Raw genomic sequence first — 26,736 nt, 5'->3', positions numbered from 1 at the left:
TGATGTGAAGCCTGAGGCCTGTTACCAGCAGTGGCAGTATTGCCATCACACCTCAGCTCCCATGGGAAAAGGAACTCTGGGCAAGGTAGGACTGATCCTGCTGACAAGGAAACCTGCTCCAACTTGTGCACATGGGTTCAGGGTGAAAACACTGAAACCCAGCCCACGGCCTGGCCTGCACCAGCAGAGAAATCACAGAGAAGAAGACAAAGGTGAAGGACTGGGGACTCGGGAGGGAATTTGTAATGGCTCTGTCCAGCTGTCCAAGCAGGCCTGTAGTACCTGGGCCACATTCCATTTCTTATCTCCACGTGGCTGCAGCAGCAGGTCCTGCAGGGCAGCACAAAGGTGCCAGAGCAGCATTCCCACACCCCAGGGGCTCTTGGCTGGGCAGTTCCTCACTGCTCTAACAAATTCTATTCAAGGCTCCCCGCACACCCCCGAGGAAGGTATGATCCAACACCACAGTCATTCAGAGTAGGTTTTAGTGACTGGTTTGCTCCTACTGTAATCAGCCCTGAGAGCTAATGCCTCAGTGCAGTAGCTCATACTCTAAGTCTGTCACCCTGAGCTAAACAGCACCCAGCAGCAGTCAGGAAATGCTCTGCCTTTTCTGGGGCACTGCAGAAGTACCACTGAGCTATCACTGAGACACCAAACCTTCACCCCTTCCCAGGGCTGAAAAGACTGCAGGAATGAAAGTACAGACTGCATTTCTTAAGTTTGGGATTTTTTTCTCTAAATTTTCAGCCACAAGAGAACCAAAGGTAACAATTCTGAGTTTAGGGGAGAAAGAACTGTTAAGAGTCCATCCAGCAATGTTCCTTTCTGTGCCTTTTTGCTGGCATAGTGAAAGTACCAGAATTACCTTTTATAAAAACGGTCATTTCTGATCACTGTTAATTTATTTATTAGCCAAAGTAACACACCCGCAACCAACACAACCAAACCCCACTTTTAGAAAATTAGCAAATATGAAAAAGTTCTTCTTAATAATACTTCCCCCCCACCCTGACTCTCAAACTTACACCGTAAGTCCAGACTCAACAACGGTATCACAAGGACATTTTCAAAGGTCCAACCAGCACTTCATTGCAGATTTTTTTTTCCAGACAGACACTTTATGCTGCTGCATTATCACTTATCTGGGGTAAACTACAGAAACTGGGATATCACTGTTTGTACTTCTTGTCTGCTCTTTTTAGAAAGCCAGACATTCTTGTGTTGAAGCTGCTGGAGTTCAAGGCAAGCGCTCTGACTCTGTTTGAGGGTAGAATATGTCCAAGGCAGCTGCTTGTGCCAGCAGGAGGAGGGTCCTGCAATTCCCAGTTCCCCCCTTGCTGACCTCACCAGCCATCTCTGGAAGTGGACGGATTCTGCCCAGCAGAATTTGCAGCCAGCAGTACAGAAATGCACTAAAAGACACCAATACTGACAAGGTCAGGTTCCTGTTTCCATGAGCAACTCAATCCAGTTGGAGCTCACACATTCAGTAACTGTGGTAAAGCACACTGGGTACAAAACAATAATCATACAGTGTAGCGAGATTCAGGAGCTTAGAAACGAATAAATTAAGAATCATTAATTAGGAATTCGAACCACTAAACTTGGGCCTGTCCCCTGGGTGAACTGCAAGTTCCCATTTGTGCCAGAGAGTCTCAGTCTCAGCCCTATCTCCAGGGAGAGGTGCCTCTAGAGGTCAGTGCCTCTGACCCCACACACTAGAAGGAGGCTGGCCAGCAGCACAGCTCGGCCACAACTCAAGGTGCCAACAAGGTGGAGAAGAGTAAGAGCTTGTTAAAATTAACAGCATGTGAGCTAGTCTTGGATAGAGAGAAAAACACCCAAGAGGCAGATGATCTTCCTGCCACAGATGACCATCATCAGGGAAAAGGGGTATCTTGCTAGTCACCTGATAGTGCTTTAATTTTCAGGGGAATCTTCAGCATTAAATCTCATTTTGAAAATTAAAAAATGGCAAGTAGCACTGCCTTTAACCAGTTCATCAAGTAACAACTCCAGACATCTCAGGGAGAACAGGGAAAGGCTTAGAGGGAAGAGGGATGGATGACCAACCCTTTCCTCTCCCCTCTGTGAGAAGATTCCCACCAGGATCCCCTCCGCTGCTTGGACGACTTAAGGGGCACTTCACCAACCATTCCGTGGAAGCCCTTTCCCAAAAGTTGTCTTCAGTGTTGGTGTGGACCAGAGGCAAACCCTTGGGCCGTGCCGGCTTAGTGCGGGCGGCTGCTGGACTCGAGGTGCGAGCGCTTCCCGGCCGCCAGGACGGCGCCGCTCTCCGCCTGCTCCGGGAACGGCCGCTTGTACGTCCGGCCGTGCCCGTTCAGCGCCCCCCGCTGCCACTTGCAGATGTCTCCGTTCAGGATGTCCTGGATGTGCTGCACGATGAGGTTTATGGCAACTGCAGAGAGGAACGGGGAATACGGGACATGAAGGCTCTCCTGGTTGTCTAGAAAAATGTGGAGCATCCAGCCCTGCTCAATTCGAGTTTTAACGAGCCCTTAAATGAAACTCTGCCTGCTGTCTGCAGTGAGGTCAGACCTCAACGGGTCACTTTTCCAGCCCTCCACAGGCTGAGCAGCTCCCTCCCATCCAGCAAAAATCCCCTCCTCACGAGCCGGCATTCGAGGCAGCAGTGTGCCTCCTGCTCTCTTCCCAACCCCAAAGGTGCCTCCCCAGGGAAATCAGGAAACCCAACTCCCTTTTACCCATGTTGTCAACTCCTCGGGGGATGATCACATCCGCATACTTCTTTGTCTGCAAAACAGAAACAGTGGTGGAGGAGGCTGTTAATGGGAAAAGTCAGCTTCGTTCCAGGAAAAAGCAAACCAAAGGCCAGAAAACTGGGCAAGGGTGGAAGGTCCTGGTGCTCCAGGGTTGTAAGTTAAAGCTCTCATGGTAACAACCTAAATGAATTACAATATCACTCTGGCAAATGTGCACTGCATTTATGCCCAGGGATTCTTCTTACTGTCCCTTTGCAGAGAATCACCAGGTAGAAGCAGCAGGTCAGCTGTGGTGTCTTTTGCTTTTACCCATCTGAACTGCCTTCAAACATTGCCCACTTTAGGCAAGGTCTGTTTGTCAAGAGCTGGTTTTAATCAGCATTTCGCAAGCCATTGCTAAATCTCTGCTGAGAGCCAAGGTATCCAATGTGCATGTGAAATTCCTGCCCGGCACTGATAACACTTTATTGATCTTTACCACCTTAGCAGTCCTGCTTTTTCTTTTCCCCCACAGCTGGAAAAAAGCTGGCAAATTCAGCATTTCTAATGAGTAGTTTCAGAATCCCAGAATTCCTCTGATCTAGAGTAAGAGGCACCTGAGTTTAGCTTTTTCCAATTTATTTAATCCACATACTGGATTTTGTTCTCACAGGGCTTTTTACAAATTTGATTATGTGAGCACCTAAATTGGCCTTGGTGTACCAAGTAAAGCCAGAATGGTCTGGCCCAGGTTTTCACCAGTGTTCCCTTTGAGAAAGGCTGCTGGAAACCAAGCTTTTCTTTCTTCCTACAAGGCTTAAGAATAAACTGAGAGTGGGAGTGTTTCATTCAGAGAGACCCATACTTAAATAGCCTCAGCAGCCAGCAGTGAGAAAACGTGCTGGAGGCATTTCCACAGTGCTTCGCCAGCAGAAGGGACCATTTCAGTTCCTTAACAATCAGCTCAAAATGGTTGAAGACATGAGGCGGAGGGGAGAGCGTGGGATTTGTGAAATACGAATACCAAAACCACCACTGCTGCACCTACAGCAGCTAATTCCCAGACAACTCCTGTTCCTCTGCCCCTCCACCCCCAAAAAAACACCGCACAAATGAACACAGTGAAAGGCTTCATACCGGTAAGCAGAACTCCTCAAAGGCAGGCTTGACAAACGTGGTGTACTGCGTGAGGATCTGCTCCAGGTCCCTCCCACGTTTCATATCTCGCAGAACTGGGATGGGGAGATAAAAGCCCTGAGTGTTGTCCCGTGGTGGGGACGGATAAGGAGCAGGGGCACGGCGGGGCTTCACCTCTGCGGGACAGCCGGACGTCGGAGTCCGTGTCCACAAAGAGACGGAGGTGGAACATGTCCCGAATGTCTTGATTGTAGAAAACCAGGATCCCCTCGAAGAGGACGACATCAGCGGGGTACACCACCGTGGTCTCTGCCAGCCTGCCAGGAGAGAACACCCAGAGCACGCTGTTGAACAGGCCTCAGGCTGGGGACACCCCACACAACCCAGCACTCCAGACAAAGCCAGGGCCTACCTAGAATGTGTCACGAAGTCGTACGTTGGCACCTCAACCGTTTTGCCCTCAACAATGCTTTTCAGGGTTGAATGCATCAAATCGTTATCGAAGGCATCTGCAAGAGGGAAGTTTAAAGAGAAGGACTTTCAGATGCTGTTGTATCAAATGTTCTGCTCAGGTTTTTCCAGACCCAAAGGAAAAACCCTCTGCCCGGTATTTTGTCAGGAAAAAAAGGAACTTGCAGCTTATTCTTTGCTACCAGTAGCAACACAGCACTCTCTGCCCAAGTGACAATGGCTGTGTTTGGTTTCAGAGATAAGGAAGAGACAGTTTGATGTTTATAAGCAACTAGAACACAATGAAATTAACAGCGCAAAGGTGAAGCTGGTCATTTTATAATTTTATCAACCCACTTAGTAATTGTGTAATTTTGTGCAACTTTGTTCATCTGTTAGTCAGAAGCCAATTGGAAAACCCCAGGAACCTTTCATGATTTCCATTACGGACCCAACAGGCACCAGACTTCATCCAAGGGCAGCTCCCTGTCCCGCCTACAATCCACAGCACTCCCCCGGGCAAGGGGAGCAGCTGTTTGTGCGGACAAGAAGTAACAAGAAAGGATTTCGAGAATTATGTGGTTCATTGAGGAGCCTCTCAAGAGCAGGGAGTGGAGCACGGAGCAGGATGGGGATGCTCTGCACCTCTGCACGGCTCCGGAAGGGCCGTCAGTAACAACGGGCACAAGGGAAGGACGAATGGGATCTTCGGGTGGGGGAAAGCACATTTCTGTTCTCCAACACTTCCCGCTTCCTACAAGCGCTTCCTGTAAGACCCAGCCGCGCTCCGAGCACCGACAGAACCCTGCCGGGGCCGGGGCGGTGAGCGGCTCACCCGGGTGGTCGAAGTTGTACTGTCCCTTCAGCGCCTTGGCCTGCTGCTCGGCCGTCAGCACCTTGTAGAAGCTGTCCTGGCTGAGGATCAGCACCTTGCGCTGCCGCTGCTCCACCTCGTTCTGCCCCAGCAGCTCCATGATCTTCTCGCACACTGTGGACTGAGCGGGACGGGGGCTCAGGCGGGGCGCGGAGACCCCGACCCTTCCCGCGGAGCCCGGCCCGGCCCGGCCCGCAGCCCGACTCCCGCCGCTGCCGGGGCGCAGGGGGCAAGCGGCGCTCGCTCAGCGCGGGGCCGGCCCCGGCGATGCCCCTGCGGGCAGGGCCCGCGCCAGGCGGGCTGCCCGGGGCGGGGTGAGCCCCGGCGCGGCCCCGGCGCGGCCCCGGCACGGCGGGCTCACCTTGCCGCTGGCGGTGCCGCCGCTGACGCCGATGAGGAAGGGCTTGGGGTGCGGCCGCTCCGCGTCCGGGCCGCCGGCGGACGCCATGGCGGGATGGACGGCGGGGGGCGGGGCCGGGCCGGGGGCGTGGTCCGCCAACGGGGCGTGGTCACCGGCGCCGGGCGCCTCCGGGGCCGCGGCAGCGGCGCGGACAGATGGACGGACAGATGGACGGACGGGGGGATGGACAGACGGACAGCAGGACGGCTCTGCCTTATTACAGACAACGCTGTCTTAGCCAGGCACTCGTGTGAGCGTCTGTCTGAGCGCACACCGGACCCCGGGTGATGTGTTTGACACCTGTTCCCGTGTGTTTGACACCTGGACCCACGTGCCTGTTTCCGCCTGTTCCCGTGTGTTTTACACCTGTACCCATGTGCATATTTACACCTGTTCCTGTGTGTGTTTTACACCTGGACCCACGTGCATATTTACACCTGTTCCCAGGTGTTTTACACCTGGACCCACGTGCATGTTTCTGCCTGTTCCCGGGTGTTTTACACCTGTACCCATGTGCATATTTACGCCTGTTCCTGTGTGTGTTTTACACCTGGACCCATGTGCATATTTACACCTGTTCCCAGGTGTTTTGCACCTGGATCCACGTGCATGTTTCCACCTGTTCCTGGGTGTGTTTTACACCTGGACCCACGTGTATATTTACACCTGTTCCCAGGTGTTTTACACCTGGACCCACGTGCATGTTTCTGCCTGTTCACGGGTGTTTTACACCTGGACCCACGTGCATATTTACACCTGTTCCCATGTGTTTTACACCTGGACCCATGTGCATATTTACACCTGTTCCCAAGTGTTTTGCACCTGGATCCACGTGCATGTTTCCACCTGTTCCTGGGTGTGTTTTACACCTGTACCCACGTGCATGTTTCTGCCTGTTCCCGTGTGTTTTACACCTGGATCCACGTGCATGTTTCTGCCTGTTCCCGTGTGTTTTACACCTGGACCCACGTGCATGTTTACGCCTGTTCCCGTGTGTTTTACACCTGGACCCACGTGTATATTTACACCTGTTCCCAGGGGTTTTGCACCTGGATCCACGTGCATGTTTCCACCTGTTCCTGGGTGTGTTTTACACCTGGACCCATGTGCATGTTTCCACCTGTTCCTGGGTGTGTTTTACACCTGGACCCACGCGCATATTTACACCTGTTCCCGTGTGTTTTACTCCTGTTCCTGAGGGTGCACGCAGGTGCATGCAGGGCACAACACATGGGAACCGTGAAGAAACACCTGAAGGTACAACAGAGAGACCCCAGGACACATAAAGACACATAGGGGTGAGACACGTACTACACACAGTGTGTGCACACACATCCTGTGCGTGGGTGCCACAGAGATATCTACACACACCCCCCTTAAATTTTAATAGCTACAGCTACAATATATAGAATTTTATACACATTTTGTGTATAAATGCAGCCGGAACACAAACCACATCCTATATGTAAATACGATACTGTAAAATAAAACCAAACCATATGTTTAATCACGAACAATTTGCTGTGAAGTGAAGCTCCTTTACTGCCCTGGCCCAGCACCGGCTCCATCGGCCGCGATGGACCCCGGACCCTTTGGCCGCTGCCGCCCGGAGCCCCCCGGTTCTGGGGGCCGCGGTGGCCGGTCCGGGGCGGCCCCGCCCGCAGGGCCCGGGCAAACAGCGGGTCAATGATTAACCGGGCCCGGCCGCGCTCCCGCCGCCGCGCGGGGCCACGCGGGGCTCGGGGGCCGCGGCGGGGCCGGACCCGAGCGGCCGCAGTTGGGACCCCGCGGGCACCGCCGTGAGTGGGGCCGGGGATGGGGGCGCCGGGGCGCGCAGGGGAACGGGACGGGGGGGAACGAGGGCGGCTCCGTGCCGCCCCGAACCTGGGGTGACCGCTTGGGTGGGTGTGCCGGGAGCGTCCCGTCCCATCAGAACCTCCCCGTCCCCGCAGGAGTCTCCGCGGATGGACGGTGAGCCGCCAGCCGGGCCCCAGGGCCCCGGCCCCGCAGCCCGAGCGGCGGGGCAGGGCGATGGCAGCGCGGCGGCCGGGGCGCTGCCCACCCCCGGCACCCGCAGCGAGCCCACCCCCGCGGGCCCTGCGGACAGACCCGTGTCGGTGTCGGTGGTCACCAACTCAGCCTTCGAGGGGGCTCCTCCACCCTACTCGCCCCCGGACCCCAAGAGCTTTCACTTCTACCCGCCGTACCCAGCCGGTTTCTCCCAGCAAGGGCCTTTCATTTACCAGCCGGGGCCGGGACCGCGGCCCTTCCCAGCGCCGGGCTTCCCACCCGGGCCCCTGCCCTGCACCACGGTACGTATCCCCCACCCCGATGTGCTCCTGCCCCGCTCCGCAGCGGGGGCCACCCCTTATCTCCCCTCCCGGGTCTGTGGGGTTCCCTGGGGTGCCCCCAGTGATGCCCCGGAGGGGGGCACACCCGGGGCTCTCGCAGCTCTAACCACTCCCTGTGTGGCAGCCGGGCTCGGGGGCCATGCCCGCCGGCCGCGGGCAGCAGCTGCCCAAGGATTACATGGTGGAGTCGGTGCTGGTGACCCTCTTCTGCTGCCTGCTGACCGGGGTCATGGCGCTCGTCTACTCGCACGAGGTGAGGAAGGGCTCTCCCGGCAGCCTCGAAGCCCCTCCTGGAGCCGCGGGTCTCTTCTAACCCCCTCCCCTTCTCCCCCTGCGCCAGACCCGGGCTGCGCTCGCCCGCGGGGACGTGGCCCAGGCGTACGTGGCATCCAGAAAGGCCCAGTCTCTGGTCCTCTTCAGCCTCCTCTTCGGCTTGTTCGCCTCCATCACCTGGATCATCTACGTCCTGGTGTCCCTGTACCTGTGACAAGGACCCTGAGCCCCAGGGACGCGGCGTGTGCCAGGAGCTCCCTGCGGCTGGCCAGCCGGGGGGACACGGGCAGGTGGAGCTGCCACAGCCTCGTGGGGGAACGGGTGACAACGGAGCGTTACTGGGGCTGCGGGGCAGCGTCCGTCCTTCCTGAGCCTTCAGCCACCTGCCCAGCCCTGCGAGCCCCGGCCAGGGCAGGAGGAGCCCCGGGCAGGGAGATGCCGGTGCCGCGTCCTGCCGGAGCCAGCTCTGGGCAGGGAGCTGTGCCGGATCCACGGGCGGCATCTGGCTCTGCTGCAGGATGCTGAATCCCACTGCTGCGGGCTCTCACTTGGAGCTGCCTGCGGGACTCTGGTGCAGAGGGAGCATCTTGTAGGATTGGGGGTGGAGGTGGAGCAGAAGTAACAGGTGCGTGGGAAGCGCTCACTGGTCATGAATAGTGTGAGAAAATACAAACACATGTATGCAGTTCTGCAGTAGTTCTGGGCATACACACACACACACACACACTGTATTGCCACCTCCTTGCTGCTTCCAGATTGAAATAAAACACAGCTGTAGCCAAAGTTGCTGTCTTCTCTGCACACCAAGGGCCTACATCTCCCCTTGCCATGGCCTTTGTCCACCACAAAATTCAGGGTAAGTTCTCCTGCAACAGCTGAAATCAGGGTTTTTCCTGGAGCAGGTGGGCACCGGGGTTCCAGCCCACGCAGGACCCCAGGGAAGGGGAATCCCCCCATGGCCCAGGGGGACACTGAGCTGTGGACAGACCCCTCCCGTGGGATGCAGCCCCACATTCCAGCCCTGGAGCAGGGGGCACGTGCTCTGTCAGTGTCTGGGCACTCTCCTCCTGAGCTCGCCCGTGACAATTATTGCCAGGGGAATTTTGAACCCTGTCCAGGACTGAAATAGCAGCACGGAGCAGCTCGGTTGCTGCAGGGGTTATTTATAGCCCTTGGCTGCCGGCACACGGCCGCTGCACGGGCTGGGCACGCGCCAGGGGCTGGGCAGCCAAAACCCCTGACACTGGGGACACCGGTGCCCACAGAAGGTGACGGGAGTAGATTTTCCCCTCCTAAGTGCAAGGCTTGTATCGGGGCAAAGCCGTCTTGGCAGAGAGAGGGAAGAAATTTACAGCGAAAAAATAAAGGGAAAAAGAGGCACGGGCAGAGGAAACCCAAGGGGGGGGCACATGAGAAAACACGAGGCCACACCAGCGCCAGAGGCGGATTCGATTGTCACTTTAATCCACAGACTGTGCATGCACTGTAAACAGGATCATCAGGCAGGTGCGTTACTGGTGTTTTATTTGTCTTTAATATAAAAGTTACAGGTCTGAAATGTTCGCAGAAGATGCCACCATGGGGGTTAGTGGTAAATCTATAATACAACGGAACTGCTCGGGGGGAGAGGCCTGGGAGCGGGGCGGGGGCTGGTGACGGGGGGCATCGCTTCTCCCCACTCCCTGCCCCGTGTGGAGAGGGGACTCGGACTCTTCCCTCTCCCCAGAAAGAGGTGATGGCCTTGAGGATGCTGCCTGCAAGATGGGAACACACTCATAGCCACTCCTGCACAAGGATGTTCTGTGTTTCTGCTCCCCAGGGACTGCCCTGGAGATGGGGGGGGTCTCTGGTCAGCAAACCTGAAGCTGCTCCAGGCAAGGGGACCTGGAGGGTCCCTCCAGCCCTGTGAGCCCGGCCTGAGGGTGGGACAGGGCCAGGAGCTGTGGCTGGGACATTGCTCAGCTGGGGATGACAGCAGAGGAAGGGCTGAGGGGGGAGGAGAGCTGGGGACCCCATCCCACTGGAGGAGGTGCTGTGGCCACTCAGACCTCCCATCCCCACGCCATGGGCTGAGCCTCTGGCTCTGGGGGTTGGCAGAGGGCAAAGGGTGAGACCTCCTTTGGTGCTAAGTGGGTTCAAGTGCAGGGACGAACCTGGAAATGGCTCCTGCTGCTGGGGATCACAGAATCACAGAATCTGCTGACTTGAAAGGGACCCATCAGGGTCACCGAGTCCAGCTCCTGGCCCTGCACAGGACAACCCAAAAATCCCACCATGTGAGAGCGCTGTCCAAATGCTTCTTGATCTCACACAGGCCTGGTGCTGCCCTGGGGAGCCTGTGACAGTGCCCCACCACCCTCTGGGAGAAGAACTTTTTCCTGATTTCCACCCTGAACCTCCCCTGACACAGCTCCAGCCGTTCCCTCGGGTCCTGTCACCGGTCACAAGTGGAGAGATCTGCACCTGCCCCTCCTGAGGCTGCTGAAGGCCACAATGCCTCCCCTCAGTCTCCTCCAGGCTGAACAAACCAAGTGTCCTCAGCCACTCCTCACAAGGCCCCTCCAGACCCTTTCCCATCCTTATGCCCTCCTTTGGACACTCTCTAATAGCTTAATACCTTTTTTATATCACTCTGCCCAAATTTAGTGTTGTCAGCAAAGTTCCTCAGTATCCCTTCCACTCCTGTGTCCAGGCTGCTGATGACGATGTTGAAGAGCACAGGGCCACGGCTGGAGCCCTGTGGAAGCCCATCTTTGGGGTGCCCAACCCATGAGCCACTCGCTCACCCCTCACCTAACGCAGTCACTCAGCTGGACGAAGACGAGCTGTCCCCTCCTGGCCCTCTGCACCCCCAGGGCTGCGATTCCAGAGCCAGCGCCAGGCACAGCCCTGCCAGGACAGCCTGGACACCGCACCAGGGGCTGCTCAGAGCCACCAGGGTGACACCCACAGCACATCCCGGGTGTTTTCATCGCCCTTTTCACCACCTTGCCGTGCTGGGCTTTTAAAAGATCTTATTTACAAAGGAAACACGGACATTGCTTCCTGGGAAGCCTCTGGGGATTGCAAAGCCTTGGCTGGACAGAACGCACAGCTCCAGTGCCCTCAGTGCCATAAAAATAAACCACTTTTGAAGTGTTCTGGCTCAGACACCGTGGTTCAGCACGAGAGATTCCCGCTCCTCCTGCTCTGGGGCTGCACAGAACTGTGCTGGGCCCCACAGTCCCCTCCCCCAGAAGATGCCCTCGTGGGCAGGGGGTCTCTCTGTGCTTGGCCACTGCGTGAGTCTCGTGCCTGAGCCTTCAGGAAAATAACCAAGCTGGGTAAAGCCCCGGGCTGTCACTCCCTCCTGAGAGTCAGGCAGAGCCGGCCAAGGCTTTGCAATCTGTTTGGAGAAGGAAAGGAGCACAGCTCTGATTCGCCCAGAACAAACAGAGGCTTTAGCAGGCACAGAGCTGCTATTGAGAAATCAGTTCAGGATGCTCTGTGAAAACTCCACATCTGTATTCCTTGGGAGCTGCTGCCCTAAAGCTGCAGGATTTTGCCAGAACCCTGTAAAAACCTGTGACCACAGGACAGGGAGTGGAGGAGGGTCTTGCAAGGCTGCTGAAACCTGCAGGGCACACTCACACCCAGGATCCTACTGCAAACCACTGGGGCAGGACAGAGAGGAAGGATATGAAAGGTGGGACACAGGGGGGACAGAGGGGCTGAATAAGGCACACTGAACAGATTGGGGTTAACACTGTGTGTGTGGGAAATGACACCCCTGCCTCGCCCTTCCATGCTGGGCTGTCCCTGCCCTGCTGGCACCAGCACAGCGGGACAGGGGACAGGGACCTGCTCGGGGTCCTGCCGGAGTGCAGCTCTCAAAGCACAGCACTGAGGGTCCCAGCGGGGACCCCTGGAGAAAAACATTTGGCAACGGAGAGAGGAGAGAGGAGTGGGTGGGAGGACAGGGTGGCTCAGGACATGGCTCCTTCCTGGTTCCCACTTCCAACCCAGAAAGGGATCCACTGGCTCCTTCACAAGGCTCCTGCCTCTGCTCTGCAGCCAGTGCCCACCTGGCTGCCCTGAGCCTCCTTTATCCAGCACTTGGAACAACATTGTCACTGGTTGTGGATTTTATACAGACTGGTTTGGACTTTTCTTTTTTTTTTTTCTTTTTTTTTCTTTTTTTTTTTTTTTTCCTATAAACTCAGCGGTATTCAGACATGCATCAAAAATCCCCCGGGGGGTTCTAAACACTAGGTATGTACAGTCTGTATCCTACAGCATTTCCTGTGCAAAAGCTAAGTACCATCGCTAAGAGACACGGGGTCACAGACGGGTGACCCCCGGTACCTGGGCAGTCCACGTTTCCAGGTTCAGAGGGATTTACCGTTGCTTAAATAACGAGATTTGAGAGGAGGAGGGGGTGCGATGACTGGAGATGGCGGGTCCCTGCCCACGTTTTCAGTGCCTCTTCCGCATCTACGACCGGCGCCTTCCTGCCGTGAAGAAGGCGCCAGAGACCTGGGGTGAGCCGAGACCCCTGTAAACACAAGCAGCTCTCTGAAAGCACAGAGAGCTCCTCTGGCAGGCAGCGGGAGACGCTCCCATCCTCGCCAACACGCTGGGAAAGGTGGCATTGCAGGGGAGACTCCAACCCTTGGCTTCCACGGCTGCTGCTGCCCGACGCCGCTCCGGAGATGAGTTCGGTGGGTGCTGAGCTCCTGCTGCCCCTGCCCTGGATGGGGACGAGAGCCAGGGCACACCTGGGTGCGCCAGGGGCCAGCAACGCCGGGACTCTCCTTCCACGCGCAGCTCCGTCCCCGGGGTTGAAGCTGGTTCACGGCACGGGGGGACGGGAGGAGGAGGAGGAGGAGGAGGGCGAGTGCAGCGAGCACCACCGGCCGATCTCTGCCCTCGGCGGCCGCGCCGGCGCCTCCGCGCCCCGCGTTCCCGCCCCCAGGGACACGGCTGCCAGCTGGGAGCGAGGCCGTGTCATCCAGTGACAGGTACAAACATTGAACTCCAGTCTCATAGCTGCCCTCGGCGCCTCTGCGGAGCGGTTCTCCTCGCACCGCCCCTCCTCCTAGGTTTTCTCCTCCCGGTCTGTTTTCCGCCTCGTGATGTTCCGAGGTTTGATTTTCAGGGACAGTTCCCACAGGGCCTCCTCGGCCAGGTGGTCGCTGAAGTCGTTGAAGAATGACACTATGTCGTCGTTCCTCTTGATGTCGTAATGTCTGGAAAAGCCACAGGGGAGCTGCAGTTAAACGAGGGCTACCTGGGGTCCTGTCCTGGCTTTGGGCCGCCCCTGCCCTGCTCTGGGGACGTCCAGCACCGTGTGTGGGCTCTGCCCGGTGCTCGCGACAGTGGCGTCACGAAGGGGAAAAACCCGCTGCTGAGCTGAGGGGAAAAGGCACCTAGCACACAGAAATCAGCAGGCAGATCTGCTGCCTCTGCTGCAAGACAGCACCGAGGAAAACCCTGAATATCCCAGAGAACATGGGAACCAGCAACGGAAAAACCTGAAGGCAAAACCTGTCTGGATCTCCAAACTAGTATCAGAAAAACGTCCTCACGGTGTCTGTCTAACCTAGAGAGGGAAGCAGGCTGATTAAAGCCCTGTTTTCCCAGCTCTCCGTCTCCTTCCCCTTGCACAGGGGCTTCCCTGTCCCAGCCCCTGCCCCAGTCCCCACCGTGGTGCCCCACAGCCGCCTCTGAGCCCCACTGCTGCACTTACACTTGCTGGAAGCACCTCATGCTGTCCAGGATGTTAAACTGCTGCCAGCGCTTGGAAAAGTTCACTTTGCTGTCAATGTAATCAGGGTTTCCCAGATGGACAAAGGTCAGGTCCTGCAGAATCAGGCCTCTGAAAGAGGGAAAGGGGCAGCGGGCCAAGGGAGCAGGCAAACAGGCACTGAGGTTAGTCACACAGGGCAGGCTGGCCAGCCAAAAGGCAGCCCAAAAAAATCCAGCAAGCCTCCCACTGCCACCAGAACGGCAACCTTATCCAGAGGGGAACATTCCCCAGCAGCAGATCCAAAGGTGTTTAGGACCAAACACCCCCAGCTGCCCACCCTGCCCCAGACAAACTGCTCCAGAGAGGGTCCGTGGGCTGACGTGGCACAGTGCTGCCTTACCCCAGATGTCGGGGGAAAAAGCAAGGGCTGAGCTCAGCAGCTGCAGCAGCAGCTGAGAAATCCTTGAAGGAGCCATGTTAATGCACAGGAGCAGTGGCAGGGGAAGGAAGTGGCCACTCACAGGTAGGGGATGCAGGGGGGCTCCACGTCGGCCAGGGCCGCTCGGTAGGCGCGGAAGGACGAGGAGCTGTCGATCAGGGTGCAGTACTCAGCCAGGCCCTGCAGGACACAAACCCCCTGCTGACGCCCCTGCTGCAAACCCGTTCTCTCTGTCACCTCCCCCCGAGGGCCGCACAGAGCAGGGAGTTAATGCCACCCTGCAAACACCTCCAGCTGATTTACTCAGCCCGACGCTGGGGTGCTCCTCTGGAACATTGCTGCCTTCGGCCTCCCCAAGCCTTGGGCTGCAGGAGGAGGAGGAGGAGGAGGCTGTTCTCCCCTGTGACTGTGCTGGCACTCCTGCAGCTGTCGGAATGCCCAGCCACACTGAAGGCTTTCAGCACTGTGGCGTTTCACCCACTGGAGAGGAGTTTATCCACCATCCCTGCAAGCTGGGACTCTGCTGAGATGTAAAACCACTCAGCTATTTCACACATAACCACGCTTTTCCTGCCCCCAGAGATCACAGGCCCCGCTGCCCCTCACCTCTGAGGTTTGCTTCTGCCACTCCAGCCTCCGGATGGGTGCAGAATCCAGTGCAGAAAGAATGGCCAGATAGGAATTAAAATTATTCAGCTTTCGTAAGTGCTGCGAAGAGGGAGAATATTCCAGTTAAACAAGAGCTCTGAAAAGCCTTCTAGCATCAAACCGCTCTGCCAAGCAGAGGGCCCCAGTCCCCTGCTCCTTTAAGCAGCAGTGTGTGATTCACAGGAAAAAACAAGCTGGTACCTTCATAATCTTTATAAATTTAAGGAGCAGCCTCTCTCGGTCCTGGGCTTTCTCCTGTAGCATAATTATTGAACGGACCCTGGAAGAACAGACAGAATAAAAGATGAACCTACTTAAGCAGAAATCAGATTTCTTCTTGGTTAAGAAAACTGATCACTAATAGGGATGGGCCAATACTAAAAAGTTCACAATACCTCCAATTTAAATGGAGCACTCCAATCCACAGCAAAGACAGGATAATTTCGCAGACTGCATTTATTTGCAAGGGGAATATTTGTTTGAAGAGCTCAGTGATACTGATAATTAATTCCTCTGGATTACAGGTCCTCCCTAACCCTCCCGATTTTATTTCTGCTGTGCCCTGGGGTCTTAGATGAGTGCTCTGCATCTAATTCCTGGCCAAAAATATACTTTATCCCATTTGTAATAAAGGAACCCAAGTCTATGAGGAACACTCGGAGCATCTGCAAGGCATTGGAGGTTAGGCACAGTTCAGTGCCGTGGCAGTTCTGAGCTCCTTACCAGTAGGACATGTTATTAAAGTGCTCTGTGAACTGTGTCAGGTTGGGACTCTTCTCTTCATTTTGTTCCTTTGCCCAAAGCAGAACTTCTGGGATCTGCCAAGAAAGGAGAGGAGAGGAGAGGAGAGGGGTGGGAAAATACCACATATTAAAACGGGATTTCTACCCCAAGATTCCCAGTTGCAGCCTTTGTTCACAGCCACTTGCTGGCACAAGAGCAGCTGTGTCCTTCAATCCAGCAGGTGTCTGGGAGAGCTGGCAGGGAATACCAGACATTGCAGGAGGCCCAAAGCCTCCCACTGCCCCTCAGCCCATCCTCATCTCTGTACCTCGATTTTATAGAAGAGTTCAGCATCCAGCAGGGTCAGCTGCTCGGCTATTTCATGACTGTGGAAATCGTGCAGCGTCCCTGGCCTGTGGAAAACAACGAGGAAGTACAAAGGCTCACAAAGTGTGACCTGTTTTCTTTCTTGTATTTTGAACTGAGGAAACCCCTGTGTTCCCAGGGAAGGGGTGCCCTGGCTCTCAGAGGACGCAGATGTGGCTGTGTGCCCCTTCCCTCACCTGGCTGCCACCCCCCTGGCCGCGAGAGGTTTGATGGAGTTGGCGTAGCTCAGCGTTTTCTTCTGATCCACTTTATCCAGGATGTTCTTGCGCAGCACTCTGGCCAGGCTCAGCTCCCCGCTGCACACCAGCCGGAACACCAGGTCCATCAGCAGCTTGAGGATTTCCTCTGTCAATTCCACCAGGCTGAGAGGAAGAGGGAAAGTGCAGGGAAGGCATCAGAGCTAAGACACTGAGCTGTGGGGTTTGTATCCGCACCGAGTCTCATTGCTCTTTCCTACAGGCAGAAATGGGTGACTGAAATTCCTCTTCTTCCCAGCTCCTCCTTTCCATGAGACTCCCCTTTTACTTGTTATTTTAAAACCACTGACCCAGTTAGGACACGCATCTGTGTTCTTCCAACACCAGAGTTCAGCACTATAGGTCAGGGTCAGGGGGTTTCAGCTGTTGTTACAGATGGGGTTAAAAAAATACATCTTCCCTACAACCCACATTTTCCCAGCTGCCAGATTTCTGTGAGTTACTGACCCTGCATCCCAAAATGAAGAAGGCAACTCACCACAGCTCATCCACCACTCGCACCAGCACGAAGAAGGTGTTCTTACTGACTCTCTTCTTGAACGTGTCGGGGAAGTGGCAAAACTTCTCATATGTTGGTTGCAAATTAAAGAATCAACTCAGTGTGGCCAGACCAGCATCAGTGCAACTCCCAACTGCCTCGAGGAGTTGTGAAATCACTGAATGATTTTTGGGGGGGAAGGGACCTCAGTAATCCTCCAGCTCCACTCCCTACCATGGGCAGGGACACCTTCCACTGCCCCGGGTTGCTCCGAGCTCCATCCACCCTTGCCTTGGACACTTCCAGGGACGGAGCAGCCACATCAGAACACCACACTGCTCTGTCCTGAAGGAAGCTGGTGTTCCATTTCCAGGAGATAAGGCTGCTATGGCTCTAAGATGGCATTAAACTGACACCAGCTGCTGGTAGCAGGCAGTGTGAGGAGGTACTTACACCTGGCAGAACTGAGAGCAGGTGCACCCTGAAATTGTTCTCTCTAAGGTGGAATTTAATGAGCAGCACTTCCCTGCAGTGATCTCCCCCACTGGTCTGTGACATCTGGTCTCAACAGATCTCAGATGTCACCTCCACCTTCCTGGCTGCCTAATCTGCTGCAAGGACAGTGACAGGGGCGACAGCACAGGTTGAAAAACCTCCTGCCAGGTGGACAAAGGGACAGAGAACAAGGTGATCAGTAAGGCAGCACTGGCAGGGCCCTGCAGGGACACCCCCGCTGGGATTGTCACCCGGGCTGAGCCGATCCCAGCTGCAGCAGTGGCTCTGCTGCAGATGGCACTGACGAGCTGCAGCAGGACACGGTGACGTCAGGCTCCCTCTGACGTGGGTGCACAGCACCGGAGCCACGGGGCCTCGGCGCCCAGGGACCCAGACCCTGCTGGCAGGGAACGCAGCCAAGGGCCAGGAATGGCAGCAGCGTGCCCAGGGAGAGCCCTCCTCCATCCTCTGCCAGGAATGCTCACCCTGCACATCGGGGCCCTGCCTCCTCACCAGCTGCAAGCTCAGCTCAGCTCCCCCCTGCACTGGGAGGCCGAGAGCTCTGCATCCTCAGGGCTGAGGTTACCGCAGTGAGAAAGTCGTGATGGTTTAATCATCTCTAATATTAAACTACACCTGCCCATGCAGGCAATGCCCACGGCCTCTCTGGAAGGCAGAAGGTTCTCTGGTCCCCACTCTATAAATGACACGTCCCAAATAAAAGACCAGTTCCCCAGTGACGTACAAAACCCCTGAATTGCTCCTCTACCCTGCCAGGACTCTCAGGAGACAACTCTCAGGCCCAGTGTCCACTGTGACTGGACCTGCCCTGCAGCAATTCCCACTGGAGAGAGCGGAGGTGAAGGAATTCCTGCCTGGGACACCATCAGGGCCAGCACATCACTGGCTATGCTGCCAGCAGGCTTTTGACCAAAACACTTGCCACCAGCTTCCCTCCAGGATGAACATTCAGCTCTGATTCCTGGTGGGAATGAACTGCCACTCACAAAAGGATATCTGTACTGCAGCTTCTTGATGAGCTCCTCAGGGGTAATAAATGTCCTGTATGTAGTCAGAAAGGCTTCACAGTACAGCACCAGATCTAGGCAAAAAAAGCAAGAAAGCCTCAGTCAAGCCTCCTTTCAGAAAAAGCAGCTTCTTGTAAGGTTGAATCCAGATGTACAGAGGAGGACATGGACACGTTTTGGGATGAGTGAACTTCCCAGAAGTGCTGTGCTCTTGGTCCTTACCAGCAGATGGACCCTTTGGCACAAGAGCAGCAGTGACACAGCCCTGTCCCCCACCGGCCTGGCCCTGGCTCCCACTTGCAGCACTCGGGCTTGTGCCTCATGAAAGGGTCAGTGAAAAACACCTGCTGCTGGGACAGCAGCTATCAATAATGTGTCAAGGAAAAATGTAGTTTAGACTTTGGGGATGCTTTAAAAAGAAGGTCTGATGGCAAGAGGTGATGCCTGCTCTGTCTTTGGTGCTCAGACAGGTCACTCTGCCCTCCCAATGAGGAACACACATGTTTCAACACATGCTGTGGTGCTGCAGGTCCTCTCCCCTTGCTGAATTCCAGGAAATCCATCCCAGGACAGTGTAAATAGAAGATTATTTCCAGCCAAAAAACCATCAAATTGCACGGCAAAAAACTGATGCTGCCCCAACAGAGATGTGGTGGATGCAGTCAGCCTGTGCTAATTCATCTGCAGGACAAGGGGCCTGGAATTGCAAAGGCTTTGAGCATTATCACGGGCACAGAGGATGGGATTTGAAGAAGCACGAAATGCAGACAGGAATGCAGATGTCAGGTCAAGACTGCAGAACACTTGCAGTCCCAATGCCTGGTCACTGTGGCCAGCAGTGCCAAAATGGGAGCTTTAGGCATTAGTCCCAGGACGGAGCAGGGGCAGGGCAGCAGGGTGGGCAGCGCGTGGCACCCTGCCCCTGCCAGGAGCACTGCACCAAGAGCTCCTGGTGTGCCTGCCCAGGCGGGGCTGAACGTGCAGAGCTTGTTCCAGCCAGGACAGGCATCACCCCACATCCACGTGCTGTAAGAGCCAGCCGCTGCTGCGAGGAGGGAAGGAGCAGGGCACAGAGGGAGAGCTGTGCCTCTCTGCCTGCAGTGTTGCTCTTGGCAGGAACCTCACCTTCCTCCTGCTCTTAAATCAGGGAGTGCTGCTGCCCCTGGGTTACAGACAGCAGAGGCTGGGTGGTCACAGCAGGCCTTGTCCAGCTCTAATCCTGCACTCACAATTGCATGTCGCTGTGAGCACTTCACTGGCCGTGGATTTTATTCCTGATGACCACGGGTCTCCCTTTATTCCTTATGCCACTTAGCTTCTTCAGAAAACTCAAATGGACAAGAAGCATCATGCAACAGGGCGTGGAGTTACATTTATTCTGGGTTCCCATCTGCTCAAAAGGCAACGTGAGGTAATACAGCTGGTCTGCTCTGGCACTTGAAGCTGCCAAGAAATCCATCTTTAAAGGAAAGCCTCTTAACTCTACCCCTCTGTGCCGTTTGGCTGATTGATTTACAAGCCCCGAATTCTTCTCATTGTAAGCTTAATTCATTAACCCTCTCAGCCACCCCAGCAGTGGGTTAGCATAGCACAAATTCCTCCGTGCTCCGCTCAGCTCCGTGGCTTGGCAGCGCCTGGGAGGCCGAGCTCAGGCACCGGGAGCCGTCGCCTGCCCGAGCTTCCTCCGCCCAGCTCTCCACAGCTGCACCACCGGGCACATAAAATCCTGCCCTAGCTTCTCCCAGCTCTGAAAGGTTCCCCACAGCTCTCACCCCACAGCTTGCAGAACCCTCAGAGTTCATGAACTGGAGGTCCAGCACTCACCCCCTTGTCTGTCTTTCAACAGGAGCAGTAGGGAAGTTCTTCGCTGTGATGCTTGTTGCAGAGAACAGAGCAGAGTTTCTCTGCCCCACTTTCAGCATGTTTGTAAGTGGTGTCTCCACCATCCCATTTAGACTGTTTTCTTTAATATACATTTCCAGCCTTGGCACAATCAACTGCCTTCCTCCTCTCTGGTGTGCTCCTAACTTTGGTCCTTTCTGCCTTTCTGGATTCGGTGCCCAATGCAGACTGGGAAACACAGCTGTCAGGGGAAGGATTTTCTTGCAAGCTGAATGGTGCTGGTAAGTAATTGCAAACTTCTTATGCTACAGTAAAACCCCTGTCATTTAAAAACGTACATGAAAGATATTTCCCCTTCGACTATCAACCTCTAAACCAGGAGCACTGAGTGATTCAGAGGGTTAGTGTTTTGCCTCCCAGGAGATAAGGAGATCAATCCTGGTTAAGGCCATCAGCACAAATGTGTTTGGCAGGCTCAAATCACTCTCTGGAAACACTGCAAAGGCTGTCTTTGCCACAGGTCTTGGAAAAGAGCTGCTTCATGTGTGTGGTGACTGGGTTTGGACAGATGGAGAGGGGTCTTAACAAATCCAGAGCTAAGGGTGCCTTTTCCTCCCTCACATCTCTTCCTTTGTACTGTGGATTCCCTCTCTCAACTGGTCTGGGAGGCTCCCAGGACAGAGGTGGTACAGAGTGGGACAGGAGGTGGCACAGTAAATTAAAAACACAGCACCTAAACAGCCTCCCACTGCCCACAGGTACTGCAGGAAACCCAAACCAACATCCCTTTTTTCCTACTTAGATTCAACAATCGTTCCAGTAACTCCTACATCACCACTGCCCTGAAATTCGAAGGACAAGGAGCACCACTGGAAACAGGATCCATGCACAACATGGTCACACCCGCTCTCTCAGAAGGCCCAGCTCAGCAGGTACAGGGACACAACACAGCGCTGTCACTGGCGTGCTTCATCCTCCAGACCCAGGCAAGGGCGGCGAGGAGTTAATCCCCTCCCTGCTGCTAAATGGAACCACCAGGAGCTTATCCAGCTTATGTCCATCTCCCACAGACAAACACAACCCCCCAGCTCCGAGGATCGCTGCAGACTCTCCCCCAGCCCAGCTGTCTGTGGCCCTGGGGCAGGGGACAGTGCCAGGCCGTGCCCCCAGCTCTGCTGTACCTTTCCTGTCCGTCTCCGTGGCGTGCACCAACAGAATGTCTCCAGATCCACCACGGACATCCGGCCCATCGTCCCCCTGCAAAGGGAACACACCACGTTAGGCGGGGCCCAAGCTCCCTTAGGCCTGGTTTAACATCGCCGGGGCTCCGGCTCAGCACCAACTGGCGGCGCACACAACGTTCCTGGCACTGCTCGCAGCACAAGCTTGGGATAATCCTGGAATCTGCAAAGAGCATTTGGTGTCTCAGATGAGGAGCTGGGCTGATCCTCACTCAGGGTCTCTGACTCCTTAAGGCCAGGTTGTGAAGCTCAGTGAAAGCCGAACTTTCTGCCCGCAGCAGAATGAGCAGAAATGCCACAAACTCTGCCCAGAAGACCATCAAGAGGGCAGCAGCCCTGTGTGAACTGTCTCAAAGTGCAGGATCACGTAGCACAGTGGCTGTGGGGTGGGAGGTCATGCATTCAGCTTGCATGTTCCTGGAACATCAAAACCTAGCGAGTTAATTCCCTAATCTGGAGCCATTTGGCCGAGGTCACCTGAAACGATCCAATAACTGGCAGAAGAAAACAGCCCTGCTAATTGCTTGACCCCTGCCTTACCACTCTCTAAAACACGTCTTTCTTCTAGCTACTGCATTTCACGACTTAAAAAATGCAAAACTGATCCACCACTCAGCCAGCAGTGCTCACACTGCAGGAAGCAGCTGGCAGTGACAGTTCTATACGACTTCAAACATGTAGATCACAAAGAAAAGAAAGAAAGAAAGACACTAAGACATGGATCTGCTAGTCCCAAATGTTCAGAAATCACTGATTTTTAAATGTTTTTTAAAGGAAACAATCCATCAGAGAAGGCTGGAGCTGTGTCTGGCTTCCCTTAGGAATGTCTTTATCATTTCAACAGGCAAAACAGTGAAACAATCACGGACTACAGCCACGGAGCAGCTCTATCTAAGACGTGAATTCTTCAGGTGACCCTCTGGCAAAACTCATGAAATACTACTTAGAGAGCAAATAAAAGCTTCTCACTCTCTCCTGCACATCTCAGCTGACCAAAGAGCACCCCTAAAGTGCCAGCAAATGATCCATTCTCTCTGTTTTCCAGCCAAGCCAAGCCCCCTGACAGTCTGAAAGCTTCAGACGCCTGCGTGTTCCCTCCAGCTGCATGCCAAAGACAGCGTGGCTCAGAGCACAGAGAGCAAAGCTGGCTGGGAGTGCACCCAAGGCTAGACACAAAGCTTTGTCTCAAACACAGGAGCAGTTCCTCTGGCTGCTTTTCCACATCAGTGACATCCTGTCCTGCTCATTCACCTGCTGAACCCGCCGTCAGAGAGAAAGGCCAGCACCATCACCCACACTGGATTTATTGTGCCCAGGCTCTCAGGTGATTCATTTCAGTCTGTCAGTGTCTGAAGAGGTGGGAAAGGGCAGACTGGGAAAAGGGCACAGGATGTGCTGGATTTTAGGGAGACATCTCACCAAAAGGTTAAACCCTCACTCACTGCTGGTGTGCCCTGCCTGCACCAGCATCTCTTTAACAGCAGCCTTCACACACTCCCTCCTTCTGCTGCAACCTAGCTTTTCCTGTCAAATAAAAGGTGGTGCCTTGTTTGTGCACACAGAGAGTCGGATTTCAACTCAGAGTAAACCAAAGAGTATGAAAACAAACCCTGAATGCACCTACCTCTTGCTTCAGTGTTAACCTAGACATGATTTCACTGTGGTCAATAAGGGACAGCTCATCTACCTCCTCCTCCAGCTGTGATGACTCCAAAGTATCTGGTGACTGTGGCTGCCTGTGGAAAAAAAAAAGGGAAATAACCTTCATCAAATGACAGTAAATACACAGACACTCTGGAGGTAAATCTTTTGCAAACAAGCCCCAATGTCTGGCTCTAACTCTGTTGCTTTGTGCATCTCTTGAAAAAGAGAAAGATAAACCTTTAGGACCTGAACACTTGTCTGTCTGCATTTCTGGCAGACAGGATTTTACTGTAAGTACACACTTCCATGTCTCCTTAATCCACCAAATTTTTAGTGCACACAAATCTAAGCCCTTCCTCAAGTGTATAGAGACTGAGCACACTCTGCACATCCACATCTTACTTAGTTCATGACCCGCTGTGCTGAGACAAGAGATGACAGGCTCATGTTCTGCAGGAAAATAGAGCAGAAAATCATGACCATTTTTTTGGTGTACATTCCCCTCCAGAATTCCTACCCCCAAAGGCTGGTACTCTTGTGCCAGGACATGTCCCCTCTGTGCCTGTATTTCTAAAAAAAAAATCTAAAAATAAAAATAAAGTACTTATGTTCCTCATGGCTCTCCCTAGGCACAGGCCAAAATCCCACACACTTTGGGCAGACAGTGAGCTTTGCAGAGCACTCCTGTGTTGTCTCCTTCACTGCAGGGATTAAAACCCTCAATCCAACTGCAGGAAAATGGGGGAGGGAAGTTGACTGTCACACACAAATCAACGCTGTTCTCTATTTTTGCTTTAGAAATGCAATTGCAGAGCAATCTCCAGCAGCAGGGAAGCACTCACTCCACTCCTCCTGAAGCCCATCTGTTACAGCCTGCACCTCTTCATTAACATAGGCAAATGACAGCTAAGAGCATTAGAAGGGATACAAAACCTCCTGCTCCAGGGCCTCAGCCAGCCTCTAACTAGCAGGGTTAGGAAGAAATTTCCCCCTGGAAGCCCATTCCAAACAGCAGTACAGACTCTTTTCACACTTTTCCCTGGAAGCAGGAGGGAGCAGCCAGTGTCAGTGACAGCACTGAGATGGACAGAGGATGGCTAACACAGGCTGCATTAACCCCCATGGGCTCCCTGAGTTCAGCAAGGATCGACCTTGGATATAGATCTATGGATATGGAGGATTCTCTTCGTTCAGCAGGATCCCACCGCGCACCGGCTGCGCAAAAAACAAGTGGGTTTGGAAGTTTAGACAACATGGAGGTGGTTTGGGGCAGACCAGGCGGCCCCAAGGATGGGGAGAGCGGATGTTGTGGCTCTGTTGTGGCTCTGCACCCTCTGAACCTACAAGGAGGACACCAGGGGACCAAGGCTCACCTTTCAGCACCATCTTTGCCCTCCTTCCCCATGGCACTGCTGCTCAAAGCGGAGTCTTTGGAGTGGCCATCTTTGACAGGGGGAGATTCCTGCCAAGAGAAAGGAGTTTTCCATCATCACACGAGGTCCTTGAGCCCAGCCAGCCTTGCATTTAACAGTCTGCCTGCCTCTAAATGGCCCTTTACTGTAAATTCCTACAGAGAGGTTAAAGATTGATGCAAGTTAATGCCAAATGCCAGGAAAACACAGAAGTTAATCAGACAGGAAATTTGGGACCATCTCTGGAGACTAGTGTAATTAGCACTGTTTGCTTTTAACATTGTGAAATGATGCTGAAAGTTACAACACAAGTCAGCTGTTGTCTCGGATTTTAACCCTCTCATGACCCTTTATTTTTCCTCCAGCCCTTCCTGCTGAAATACACTTTGCCTCCCGCTTTAATCCAAACAGACACAATCAGCTCTAAGCTCTCCAGTTTCAGTTCCCCTCCTGACCACAGCCCCCCTTGCCTCGGGGGGTGGATGCTCTCTGCCTCCTACCTCCCTTCTCTCCCATCAGAAGAGGTTTTGCAACCATGCAACATTTCCACTCCACGACTCGGGGCTGTGGAAATGAGGCTAATGCAAAAAAGCAGAACCAGCTGAACCCGCGGCACGGAACAGCAGGTAGAGAGCTCGGAGCAAAGATACAGCCCTTTAAATTAGCCATTTATTAAGGAGACAAATAGCCATGAACAGCAAATGGGAGTATTAATCCAGCAGTGCCGGAGTTCAGAATTATTTAACATCATGCAGAGTGAAGCTTGGAAATGCAACCCGGCGAACAGACAGGACTGAAACCATCTCAGCATGGAAACGCCCTGCTGGGCCTGGGGTTCTTGGTGTCTGCAGGATTCTTCCAGACTCTATCTGTAAAGCCCTCTGCTTCAAAGTTGAGAACCCGCTGCCCAAAAGGATGGGCCTTGCCCAGATGTGTCTCCTGAGGGGAAGTGATGGGAGCACTATCTCTTGGCGTATTTAACACCACCATGAATAAAGGTCTTGGAGACATCCTGCAGGAGATGCGCCTTCCAAGAGGAGGGCAGGCAAAAGGATCACCACAGACTTCTGCCAGCTTCCTATGACCCAACAGGAAGATGGGACCTCCCTGGAATGGAAAACGCCCTGGCTCCTCTAGGAAATATCTAAGATAAAATGCTTGAGTAAAGGAAGAAACAGCGTGCGAGTACGATGCTAAACCAATCATTTACTTTGCAACCAAACAGTGAAGGAGAAAATAAATACTTCGTGCAGACGGCTTTCTGTATTAAAAATAGGGAAGGCAAAGCAGTTACAAGAAAAGACGTGGGCCCAGGATGGCACAGGGTGCAGCTCCCTGGAAGGGAACTTCACGCGAGCAGCTCCAAACAGCCAGCGAAGCGCAAAGGGAACAGCGCGGCAGGAGAAGCCATCCCTGGCTCCTGCCAGGGCTCAGCGTGACCCCAAAAGCATCTCCTGCCCTGCACCTGCACCAAGAGGGACCCCAAACCTGCGGCCAGGAGTGGGCAAGCAGAGGGGCGGCTGGGGAGCTGGGGCAGCAGGAGGGACAGGGAGCTCCAGGCCGTGCGGAAGAGGCCGGTGCCAAGCGCGAGCCCCGGCGCGAAGTCGGCATGCACCGGGCAGCCCCTGCCGGGGTCCGGCCTCTCCGGGCTGGTACTTACTCCTTCAGAGCGAGGGAGTTCCCCGTTGCTCTGGCCAGAGGAATACAGATTGACATATTCACCCTCACCAGCCTCCTCACTGGCGTTTTCACTCTGAGGGAGACAGGATGAAAGGAGATCCGTGATGATGGTGCCCCCCGCCAGCGCTGCACGGCAGAGAGAACCTGGGAGCAGAACTGCCCTCGGCAGCTGCTGTCAGCTCCCTCGGAGCTGTGCTCTGTCTCTGCGGCCACTGAGGCTGCGCCGTGCTGGGGGACATTATTTCTGGCTCTGGAGGATTACGCTGAAGGCCCTGGGCAGCAGCAGGCGCTGCTTTGCAAGAGCTGCGGACTCCAGGTGAGACTGCCGAGGTGCAGCGGGTGGATTTTGAGGTGCTGGAAGGGGAATGTTCCGAGCTGGACACAGAGCTCCTGTCCTACCCTACTCCTGCTGAGTGCAGACCAGCCCTGCAGCCCCATGGGCACCAAAGGTATCCCCCAAATCAGGCTACAGGCATGGACTAGACCCATCACACCAGAATAAAGCAAACTCGAGGCCTTCTGG

General features: G+C 54.6%; 3 protein-coding genes across 3 annotated transcripts in view; 1 reads left to right on the top strand and 2 right to left on the bottom strand.

Moving 5' to 3' along the window:
* Nucleotides 1–886: 886 nt before the first annotated feature.
* On the bottom strand, nt 887–5,659 carry UCK1 (uridine-cytidine kinase 1). Its single transcript, XM_040083221.1, has 7 exons — nt 5,549–5,659; nt 5,149–5,308; nt 4,276–4,372; nt 4,038–4,180; nt 3,864–3,958; nt 2,730–2,778; nt 887–2,422 (listed from the first exon to the last, which is right to left on the bottom strand). The coding sequence occupies exons 1-7, from the start codon at nt 5,633–5,635 to the stop codon at nt 2,235–2,237; spliced, it is 819 nt and encodes a 272-aa protein (XP_039939155.1). The 5' UTR covers nt 5,636–5,659; the 3' UTR covers nt 887–2,234.
* Nucleotides 5,660–7,273: 1,614 nt separating this feature from the next.
* PRRT1B (proline rich transmembrane protein 1B) lies at nt 7,274–8,970 on the top strand. Its single transcript, XM_040083527.1, is given in 5 exon segments — nt 7,274–7,301; nt 7,304–7,386; nt 7,540–7,920; nt 8,063–8,191; nt 8,279–8,970. Coding segments are annotated over 5 exon segments (768 nt in total). The 3' UTR covers nt 8,426–8,970.
* Nucleotides 8,971–9,654: 684 nt separating this feature from the next.
* RAPGEF1 (Rap guanine nucleotide exchange factor 1) overlaps nt 9,655–26,736 on the bottom strand; it is an 84,234-nt gene continuing 67,152 nt past the window's right edge. Inside the window, exons 13-26 of the mRNA XM_040083002.2 lie at nt 26,194–26,286; nt 24,495–24,583; nt 23,102–23,213; nt 21,418–21,493; nt 18,384–18,468; nt 16,872–16,964; nt 16,313–16,498; nt 16,078–16,162; nt 15,750–15,844; nt 15,228–15,306; nt 14,985–15,086; nt 14,461–14,558; nt 13,940–14,068; nt 9,655–13,439 (exon numbers count right to left, since the gene is read on the bottom strand). Of these exons, the coding sequence (XP_039938936.1) occupies nt 13,289–13,439; nt 13,940–14,068; nt 14,461–14,558; nt 14,985–15,086; nt 15,228–15,306; nt 15,750–15,844; nt 16,078–16,162; nt 16,313–16,498; nt 16,872–16,964; nt 18,384–18,468; nt 21,418–21,493; nt 23,102–23,213; nt 24,495–24,583; nt 26,194–26,286 (1,473 nt within the window). The 3' untranslated portion in view covers nt 9,655–13,288. The remainder of the gene's footprint in view (nt 13,440–13,939; nt 14,069–14,460; nt 14,559–14,984; nt 15,087–15,227; nt 15,307–15,749; nt 15,845–16,077; nt 16,163–16,312; nt 16,499–16,871; nt 16,965–18,383; nt 18,469–21,417; nt 21,494–23,101; nt 23,214–24,494; nt 24,584–26,193; nt 26,287–26,736) is intronic.

This window comes from Hirundo rustica, chromosome 20, assembly GCF_015227805.2.
Source record: "Hirundo rustica isolate bHirRus1 chromosome 20, bHirRus1.pri.v3, whole genome shotgun sequence".
NCBI classification, from domain to species: domain Eukaryota; kingdom Metazoa; phylum Chordata; class Aves; order Passeriformes; family Hirundinidae; genus Hirundo; species Hirundo rustica.
Note: the sequence above shows the minus strand (reverse complement) of the source record. Positions and strands in the feature narration are given on the sequence as shown.